Source organism: Phragmites australis, chromosome 3 (genome assembly GCF_958298935.1).
Source record: "Phragmites australis chromosome 3, lpPhrAust1.1, whole genome shotgun sequence".
NCBI classification, from domain to species: Eukaryota; Viridiplantae; Streptophyta; class Magnoliopsida; order Poales; family Poaceae; genus Phragmites; species Phragmites australis.
In genome coordinates this window covers 45712091-45722467 of record NC_084923.1, presented here as the reverse complement: position 1 = coordinate 45722467, position 10377 = coordinate 45712091, and the positions used below count along the sequence as shown (strand labels likewise).

The 10377-nt window shown below is 49.4% G+C and overlaps 1 protein-coding gene across 1 annotated transcript; it reads right to left on the bottom strand.

Moving 5' to 3' along the window:
- Positions 1-2316: 2316 nt before the first annotated feature.
- LOC133913393 (probable transcription factor RL9) lies at positions 2317-7648 on the bottom strand. The gene is made up of 6 exons (XM_062356533.1): positions 6828-7648; positions 6592-6668; positions 6158-6206; positions 5766-6000; positions 3436-3541; positions 2317-3101 (listed from the first exon to the last, which is right to left on the bottom strand). Exons 1-6 carry the CDS (start codon positions 7219-7221, stop codon positions 2880-2882), a joined length of 1083 nt encoding a protein of 360 aa, XP_062212517.1. The 5' UTR covers positions 7222-7648; the 3' UTR covers positions 2317-2879.
- Positions 7649-10377: the final 2729 nt, after the last annotated feature.

Genomic DNA, 10377 nt, shown 5'->3' with positions numbered 1-10377 from the left:
GCAACGTTATCCCGAGGCGCACTGGATGACGCGCAATGAGACCCGTGCATTAAATGTCCCCACGCCTCCCTACCAGGCTGTGGCATGGACTGACAGCAAGCGTGGGGGAGCAGTTGGAATTTGGAAGTGACAGGCCACGCGTCCTCTTAAATGCAGCATCAGGCCTCTCACCAGTTGACACCTCACCGCTGGGCCTTTGTGGGGACCACCGGCGAAGAACTTCTCAGGCCCTCGGGGAACCGAGTGCTCGAGGACCACTGTTCGCAGCCCCGAGCACTCTCTCCTGGATATGCCCTTTCTTGTTCATCAGGGCCCCAAGTGCTCGGGGGCCACTGTTCACGGCCCCGAGCACTCTCTCCCGGAACTGACTGTTTGGGTCCTCGAGGAACCGAGTGCTCGGGGACCACTGTTCGCGGCCCCGGGCACTCTCTACCGGAACTTGGCTTTTCTTATCATCGGGGAACTTGGGTGCTCGGGGGCTACTGTTCGCAGCCCCGAGCACTCTCTTCCCGGTACTTGATCTTCTCGGGTCATCGGGGAACCCGGGCACTCAGGGACCACCGTTCGTGGCCCCGAGCACCCTCTCCCAGGACTTGGTCTTCTCGGACCTCGGGGAGATAACCCCCGAGGGAGGGCGCCACGTGGCACTCTGCTGTTCTGGCCTCGGGACTCGGGGACCCCCCGGTTCCTGTGTCACCGACAATAGCCGCCCACATGTCAAATGTTACGTGGTACGAGTTATTGTACACGTAGACATTCCAATCACTAAATTAAAAAAAAAGACATGAGCCTGTGTCGGACGACGGCACAATTGCGCCATCATCGGCAGGGAGGGGAGCACCAGCACGCCACTGAGGTGGTCAGCCACAAATCCCTCATGGTACTCGTGGGGTCTAAGTCGTTGTACACCAGCCGTAGCGGTTGTAAACACCGGAAACGTGTGTGCACGCGCTTTGGGGTTAAACAAGAGGTGCGAGAGGGTGCGGTTGGTGCTCCGGTGGTATTGCCTTGGTTGGTACGGCTTTGCCGGCGACAACGATGATGGAGAAGGGCAGAGGAGGAGGTGCTCTCGGTGAGGGCCTCGCACTGGCGCAGACAGGGAGAGATAAATCCCGAGAAAGAGAGGTGAAGGCATGGTGATGCTCGCCATGGGCTCGGATCGGATGGGGAGGTCTTGCTGGTGATTGGCGACGAGTAGGACAGGGCGGTCGCCATGGCAACTCGGTGAGGAGGCGACGGTGGCTACGGAGAGAGAAAGGAGGGGCCAAGGAGGTAGAGTAGGAGCAGGCGGTGCTCACCGTGGGGTCGGACAGGATGGATGGCGACCAGAGCTGGAGATTGACAGTGGCGGCGGCGGTGCTCTATTTTTGGGGAAAAACCGAGGGGAGCTCGGGTTTGGAATTCCTGAAATGTCTTCCTCTGGCAGAGTACATTTGTCGCGCATCCTCAACCTCTCAGCGGCAAGCTCACCATCGTGGTCCGCGCCTTTCTTCTCTAGCCGTGGTCAACCATGAGCTCGCCTTTGTTGCCTCTCAATCGGAGTAGCGCCGCTACAAGCTTCATCACCAGCTGCCACCATCCACCATCGCCCCGCCGCCTCAATGCCTCTCTGGCGCAACCGAGGCCACCCATGACCTCAGTGTGCCACGGGCATGCTCACGCGCCCCTTCATCGTCGTGCCCCCACACCATAACTTGCCGTCGCCGTTCGACCGTGGCTGCCATTGCCATTGACTGAGTGACCCCACATCAATCCCCTCCGCCATGTGCACGCTTCGCATCATCTCTAGCCAAGTCAAGCTCACTTGTGGCTTCCTCACATCGGCGCGGTGCCATGGAGCTACTCCCTTATCACCTTCGCCTACCGCAATCTTGTTGCTGCCATCCACTAGTGCGTCACAGCCGCCATCTCCTCGCCCATGTGGATGTCTCCATGCATCGTGGCCAAGGGTGAGTCCACGAGGCGACCACCTCTACGCTGTCCATCGCCGACCCCAAGCCCTAGCCGCTAGTGACGTCAAAGAGCCGTCCCCTAGGGAGCCGCTCGTGGTGGACGTGTACCTGACCCCATCGAGCGACGGTGGACCATGGCGTGCGAGCCCTGGCCCTCGCTGAAAGGTGATGAGTGTGTTGTTTAAGTGAACCCCATGTTAGTAAAATTAAAATACTTGGATTCCGCATCAGTGTCATCGAGGACAAAATCGGGTTTAAAACCATACGAGGAGAAAAAACATCTGGTTTGATAGTTGAGTGAGGCAAAATAAACAGATTTGGATTATAGTTGGGGAGGTAAAATAGACTTTTTTTTTCAAGCTAACGCCCTTACTGCATGGACTGACATCGCTGCCTTGGGCTGGACCGTGACATGGACCGTGTTGGCAAATCTGGTCCCCCTCGGCACGCCGGGCAAACTTGGCCTGGCCGAATCCACACGAATCCCACGGTGTTGATCGCGGAAACCCCAACGACGGCGCGCTCCAGATCGCAGGCGATTGCTCCGACGGCCGTCTCGTCCGATGCTTCGGCCGTTACTGTCCTCGCGATGGCTTCTCGACGCTACAAGCACGGTGGGCCGTGGACTCCTCCGTCGACCGGCTCCGGTTGGCCCTGCTCCGCGCTCTCGTCTCTTCAGCACCGTCGTCCGTCGTCTCGAGAGAGAATTCGACACAGCCAGGTTTTCTGTTAAGTTACAAACCCAAAAGGGAAAAACACTTGTGCTGTATATGTACACCAAAAAAAGCATCCATCAAATCTTGCCCTAGTCCACACATATGATCCATAGTTCCATACGCTTACTTCATGAATACTGATCAGGTTGTCACAATGGTTGATCCATCAATGGTTAGTTGAGTGAAACCAACAAGAAAAATTCTTCTTTTTTCACAGGTATTTTAGGCTTAGTCCTTCTGGATGCTCCATGTTCCAGTCCTGCCTCCCGAGGGAGATCTCCAGGTTCGGTGCGTACATGTCGTCCGTCAGCAGCTCCAGGCTTGCAAGAGATGGAGAGGAGCTCGCTGGGCTTGATGAGCTGTTCGTGGCTTCCACACTCGCATGCAGTCCCATTGTCAGGTGACCGTTTACCTCGTCTTGAACTGCCTGATACTACAATGCCCATGACAATCATGCATAAATAACTTAATTTCTTCTGAAGGAATAGATATTCATGGATGATTGCCAATTAGTATGTGCGTTTTTTCTCCTTTTTTTCAGAGGAACGATATACTTTTCTCCTTATATTACTATTATGATTACATCAAATACAGTATTTTTGCTGATGAGCAGGGCCTTTCTGATTTACTGTCTCATGGCCTACTTAAACTGTTACAGTGCAAAGAAGTTCTCCCGAACAACTAAAAAAGGAAGTCACATGTGCCTTGGTGGAATGCATACATAGTATATATATATATATGGATAATGCGTGCGTATGTGCGTGTACCTGAGTATCTTGAAGCACTGGTGATGAGTAAATATGTTTCTGACACCGGTACAATGAGTCAACATTTGCAACACCTTTTTCCAGCACTGCTGTGTGGTCAGTCCTCCTGTGCTCAAGAAATTAACAGAGCCCTTATCAATTTCATGCAGAGCCAGTAGTACTGCTACTAGCAGCACACTGTTAAAAAGTGAAACTGACTGATAATCATTTAATCCATGATCAGAGATGCAGATTGCACACAGATGATAAGTAAAGCACATATTTATATCTCGCTCGTCTTTATCGTCCATGCAGACGAGAAACTATAGAGTACGTAGTGACGTAGTGTATAACCCATCACAACATAATTCGGATTCTAACACTTACATGCATGCTTTATCATGCACGAACTATCTTCCATATTTCTTTGTGCTCCGTGCTGTTTACTCTGTGATAATGTACAGTGAAGGCTCTGGGGGCGCTGCGTTGTAATATGGGAACATGCATGCCTAGATTTGTCCCTACACGGCGGCCTACGCTACATGCAGATTAACAGTAAGCTCGACACCAACAAGTCAACAGCCTGGAATACTGTCTCAACCCATCCATATTTGCATGCATGGCCACTGAGCACAACTCAGAAAGCCAAGCCAGCATCACTATAGCAAAACCACCATGGCTGCACATATCTGCCATTGACCCCCTACATGCTATCGATCTTAGCTTCTTGCCTCGAGAGACGTGTAGCTTGTACTAAACTGGCTGGAGTATTAGCTTCTGGAGCTGAGGCTCCATTCAGTTCAGCTGAACCATGCATGATATAGCTCGCGAGTTCTGAGATCGATCGGTCGATTGATTACCATGATCGCATCTGTGAATGGTGGCCAGGAGAGAGAGAGAGAGAGAGAGAGAGAGAGAGAGAGAGAGAGAGAGAGAGAGAGAGAGAGAGAGAGAGAGAGAGAGAGAGAGAGAGAGAGAGAGAGAGAGATCACATCAGCATGGAGCGTTATGATGGCTAGGGCTACGGATGTGGACGCGGACAAGCAGGAGTGTGCATGGATACATGACGACACGGGGAAGAGGTCGGTAGGGACACATATGGGCTACAGAGAAAACACTAGTTGTCGCTCAGTCTATGCCTGGGAGCCTGGGGTACTACTCCGAGTTTTATCAGAAAATTAGGGGCTGGAAGAACTGACGTACGGTCTGTACAGAGGACATGCTTGCAGGAAATGGGAAGAGAGTAGCAGTAATTTTTTTATATGAAATAGTACTATTGATCAGCTCAAGATTTTTATTGGATTTTGGTATTAAAAAAATGTTGTTAACAAATTAATAGTTTCTAATATATTCTTTTGTTACTCTTCCAGAATGATAGCTGCCTGAATTAAGGTGATTCAGATGGGAACAGCAGAACGGCCCAACTTGCTTGCTACTTATTACTTCACTGCTGCCACAAATGCCTTAAGATCTGCACATGTTCCTTTAAAGAAAGGTAACTATCCATAGTTTTTTTTTTGAGAATTTAGTATGATAGATTTGTAGATAATGAATATTTGAGGCACTTAATATAGAGTTCCATCGGCCAATCAATTTGATAATCTGTTTCTATTCGTATTTTGAAACTGAGCTTCAATACATGTTACCCTTGTGTCCCAGGTCAAAACCAAATCCACATACACGTGTACTACGATACCTAGACTCGCGCCCTTCAAAGGCACCACGTACTCATTTAGTATAAGTTTGTTTTGAACCGAATCCATCTTTTTCTGATATATAGTAGTAGTATATGATCTAAGTTTTTTTTATGATCGGATTACTCCAATACCTAGCCTCAACAAGCTATAAGAAACAAAACACCGCCCATATTTAAGCAGTTTCTCCGGCCTTTTGAGGTACGCACAAATGGCAAAAATAACTGCTGCCGTGATTTGTTTGCGAAGAAAAATATCAAACACAAGCACATTTCATGCACATACTGTCATTTTCCTCTTGTCATTAGCTACTACTTAAAAATGCTGTAATTTGACCAAGACTAGCAAAGTCTGTATGCCTTTTCGCTAATCACTCCTACTATAAAGGAAGTGCAATCTAAGCAAATTTGTGCATATACTCAATCCAGAGATCTTTCAAATGCATGAAAAGATAACTCACAAATGTGCGGAACATAATATGTGTGTGAGCGCGCTCGCATATGCATCGCTTTTCAGAATTTCGAACTAGTACAAACACGAATTTGCATTGGCAACATGCGCAACAAATGTTAACTCTTGGTCAGACAGAAGAAGCGACATGTAAAACCCAGTGACGACAGTAACCATTAGTAATGAAGTTGACACGCACAGACAGACCTCGGGGGAATGGGTGGAGGAGGTGACGGTACTACCGCCGGTGGAGCAGTTGCTGCTGGAGCACAGAGGAAATAAGCAGCGGAAGTAGTCGCCACAGGAGAGCCGCAGATCCCAACCATGTCGTCACATGCCGCTGGCACCGGTACCACCCCACCTCCAGCACCATCACCGCCGCCTCCTGCTGCCGCTGCCGCCGCCTCCACCCCTGTCGTCCTCTGCAGTCGCAACGCCTCGCCTGGAAACACATTGTTCGAACGATCGGGTCAATGAACCAGGACGGCGTCCATGATCTGCGCTAGCTCTGCGTGACACTGACGTCCGTGCTCTGGTACATTTGCAACGGATGGAGGACGCTGGTTTGATTTCTTGGTGTATATGCCGTGCATACATACCTGCAGCGATGTGCAGCGATCTGTCTGTGCTCCTGACGGTCCTATACATCTGCAAATTGCAAATTAAGGGGAGGAACTGGTTACTTCAGATATTCGTGTTACATGATGATCTGGTTAGTTTTTGTGTCGCATATATATGTGCAAAGATGCACGGTGAAAGTATTATGTGTCTTGTTTGTGACTTGTCGTTCCATTGCGGCCAAGCTAGATGCAGTTTGTTTGTCACCTAGCACTTGACCAAGATTCACCAGGGACAAAGTGTCAAAGTATATATGTAGTTTACCAATAGTAAGAACAACCACAAAAGTGGTGAAAAAAACAAAAAGGAGCCATCATGCAGCACCAAGATTCGCCATGTTTTTTCCTTGCATGTGTGGCGGTAGCTTCTCTATATATCCCGTTCCTTTTGTTTATTTATTTATTTCTACACGTACCTGAAGGTGGCTCTTGACATGCGCCAGCGTCAGATCCTTGACGTTCATCAGCTCCAGCACCGACTTCGGCGTCGCTCCTGCCGGCCGTCACAAGAACAGATCGCGCGCGCGCGCCAATAGATCGTCAGAATTGAGCATAAATAGCTTATGCAAAACGAAAAAGGGAATGCAAGCATCACAGATCGTGCGAAAAACCATGGCTGCGTCATCGTAGCGCACGTTGATGATATGCTTACTCTCATGGCCGCCGAGGAGCTCAACGGCGTGCACGAAGCGCGCGTGGAGCGCGGTGGTCCACCGCATCCGCGGCGCCCGGGCGCTCCGCTTCGACCCCGGTAGGGACGCCCTGGCCGAGCGCTTGAACGCGCATCCCTGCGGCTGGAGGTGGCCGCGGCGTCCGGACTCCTCGTCATGCGCCGGCGTGCACAGGCCCAGGCTCAGGCCCGGGGGCTCCGCGCCGGGGCTAGGGTTTGCAAAGAACCCTACATCGCCGCTTCCTTCAGCGTACGTCGCCGTGCTTGGTTCTGCCGGCAGAGGCTTCGCCACCACCGGTCCGTCAGAAGACGCGGCTGACGAGGCTGCCGGCGGGCTTATCTGGAGGGAGAGATTTGGCAGGTTCCTCTGCAGCATTGGAAGATGAAACAATGGAAAAGTTACAGCCTTGCAGCTAGCTCAATGATCAAATGGGGGACACCAAGCTCCTAGCCAACCCACTACTTCTTGGGATCAAGCGATCATATACTTCTTGAAGAATTAAGAGGAGGCCATGGAGGGGAAGGAGTTATATCAGCGGTGGTCCGGCGATCAAAGAAGAGGAAAGAAGAGAGCAGAAAGAAAGAGATAGACAAAGAGAGGAGAGGAGAGGAGATGAGGAGAGAGAGACTGAGAGAGATGGCTAAGCCAGGGCAGTGGAACAGTCACTGAGAAAGAGAAAGAAAGAGGTGTGGGGATGGTGGATTTGAGCAAAGTGGCAAGTGAAAAGGAGTGAGAGGGGAAAAGGAGAGGCTTGGAGCTGGGGCGTAGTGATGAGGGGCAAGGCAAAAAAAAAAAATGCGGTGATTAGGTCATGAGTGGTTGATGATTTGGTCCCTTGGGAATGCTGCTTAAAGAGGGTGTATGTAAACTTTGGAGGGCAGGGTGTATAAGCTGAAGGTACTAGTACTTGATGGCCATAATCGAGCTACAGTTGCTGTTCCTGGTCCTCATGTGCAATCTGACAAAGGAACGTATGTACTGTGGTGTTTGTGCTTGATCTGAATGTTCAAAAACGTAGCTCGTCACTTGTGCCATAATGTTTCAGATGGATAAATTACTCTATACCTGTCGACTGGCAGTAGGATTTTTTTTTTTTTGCATGAAAAACAACCGCTTTGTGGAACCAGATTTATTTGGTGCAGTCCAGCACAGAGTAAAAAGAAAAAACGTCTTGCTTGTTCAAAATCTATCCCTGTGAGGAGGGGAAAAGTCACAACCTTGATAGTTTGACAAGATAGTTAGAACAGCAGATCTTGGTTATAGTAGTATCTCTTTTGTACATTTTGAGGGGTCTCTAATGTACTCATCATTTTTTCTTGGGGTATGTTAGCAATACTTATTACAGTTATAATAATATGACAGTTATTTTTATGCCCAATTTACTAAAGTAATTTTAATATGATGAATCTTCGTCCATTTGTGGCCAAAGTTTAATAGCTGAATATACGCATACTAAGACAATAAAACACAATAGAAAAGTGTTTTGACTCCAATTTCGTTTCAGTCCTACAAGTATTTAATGGTTTTGGAAATCCTAGTACCATGACTCTACCAGATATGCGCAGTACCTGTCTCTTACACAACGATAAAGCGTACTAGAGTTGAGAGATTTCTTAGCACTCGAGAAGTGAGATGGTCTTACGATCTTATCTGCTGGTGAGGTACAGAGGTAGCTACTGCATAAACATGGTAGGGACTGACACCAATCCGAGCCAACCAGGGCTACGCATTGTGCTGCTGCAAGGATGGGTAGGCTTTGCTCTGAAGGATCTGCAGCTAGCTGCAGTGCAGGACCAGCAAAGGTGTAAAACGGGCTGACACCCTCTTTGGGGGGTGCACATTTTCAGCAAAGCAGAGGTATAATGCCCCCGGGCGAGGGCGCTGGGGATCTTTCCATATCCATGAAAGGGAAAATGCTCGCGAGTCCGTCGTGACCGTGGGACGCTCAGCTGCAGGCCGTAATCAATGTGGCGGAATGCGACAACACGATATGGGGTACTGGCACGTACGTCGTACGATCGAGAGGGCCATTAGAGCCGATCCACACCCACACCACAGGAGGGAAGGGAAAATTTGACTAGCTTGGATGTTCATTTGTTACGTGATTTGTATTTAAAAATAGATAAAAAATTATAAAAGTATGTGAGAATTAACAGATAAATAAATATTAAAAATAGAGTTAATAGACAAGATAACTTGTATGTTCACATATGAGATTATCTTTTCTGTCATAGAAGGGTGACTGCTATGTAGCCGCAGGATGATCAGAAGTAGGTGAGGAGCTAGCTATCCTTCACTCCTCGCTCGGCAAGCAAGAATGCAAGATTGTCCTTCCTGGTTACTGCAGCCGAATATGCTAGCCCAATATAGCTTTGTATGTTCGGAAATTAAACAGGTTGCATTGCATGTTTGACTACTAGTAAACGTGTAGATTTTGAGTCTCTAAACACCGTGTCTGAGAGAGTAAACTGCATTTGTATTATTGTATACCCGCAGATCCAATAGCTGACGAGCAACGCACACAAGCCGAATCAGCACGCACGTATGGCCGTCACGTGAGCCCTAGGGGAGCAAGGGGATTAATAGATTTAGGCCTATGATCACCCAGGAGAGAATAACCAAAAAATATATACAAAAGAGGGGGGGGGGGGGGCAAAAGCACTGCTCCTACATTCCAATCTCGTCGTCTTCACCCTCAGCTAATTGCTCGACTAATCCATGGTTAAATAAGGCCCCGGGAGGAAACAGCAGACGAGAACAGCCAGGGCTCCTCGCGGCACAATGGAAAAAAAGAAGAGCCCCGCTGCTCGCGCGTACGGCGATTCCGGCCGCGCGCTTCATGCGCTCGTGGCGGTAGCAGCCGGGGAGATGGCAACAAGGGAGAAGAACTTCTCGAGGCGGCTAAACAAATGTGCGGAGGAATTTCGATCTGATTTGTTTAGTGGCCGGCGCAAAGCGCCGGTCAGCGCCTAACGCGGCGTGTTCCTCGCAAAGGATGCGCGGCTTTTCGATCGATCTCGCGGGTTCCCATGCGGCCGGGTGCGAGCTAATGTATGCCGCTTGCATGCATGCGCCTGTGCGTGTGTGTATGTATATGTATGTGCGTGCCCTGATCTTGGTCCGGGGTGCTGCTGGTACGGCCGTTCGGTTTTGTTTAGGCCTAGCTCGGCTTAGTTTAATCGGTGTTGCGAGTTGGTAGCCCCTGTCGTCTGTCTTGCTGCCGGTATAGTCATGCCTGGCGTTACTGCTTCTAATTTTACGCTGAAATGTAAAAAGAATGATATGGATATACTGTAAATGCTGTCTCAAAAGTACGTTCATACGTACGTCGAATACCGATGTATACGTGGTACAGGCACTATGCGTCGACCTAGCGACTGCGAACGACATGTCCGGAGCAAATGGCATTATTCCAATCTTAGACCGAAAGTCGTTACTGAAAAGACACTACAGTGAGCCGCAGGGCCGATGAGCCTGATGCCTAGCTAGCTAGCATGGTGTCTGTTAGGTAAAACTTGTGTGCGCTACATG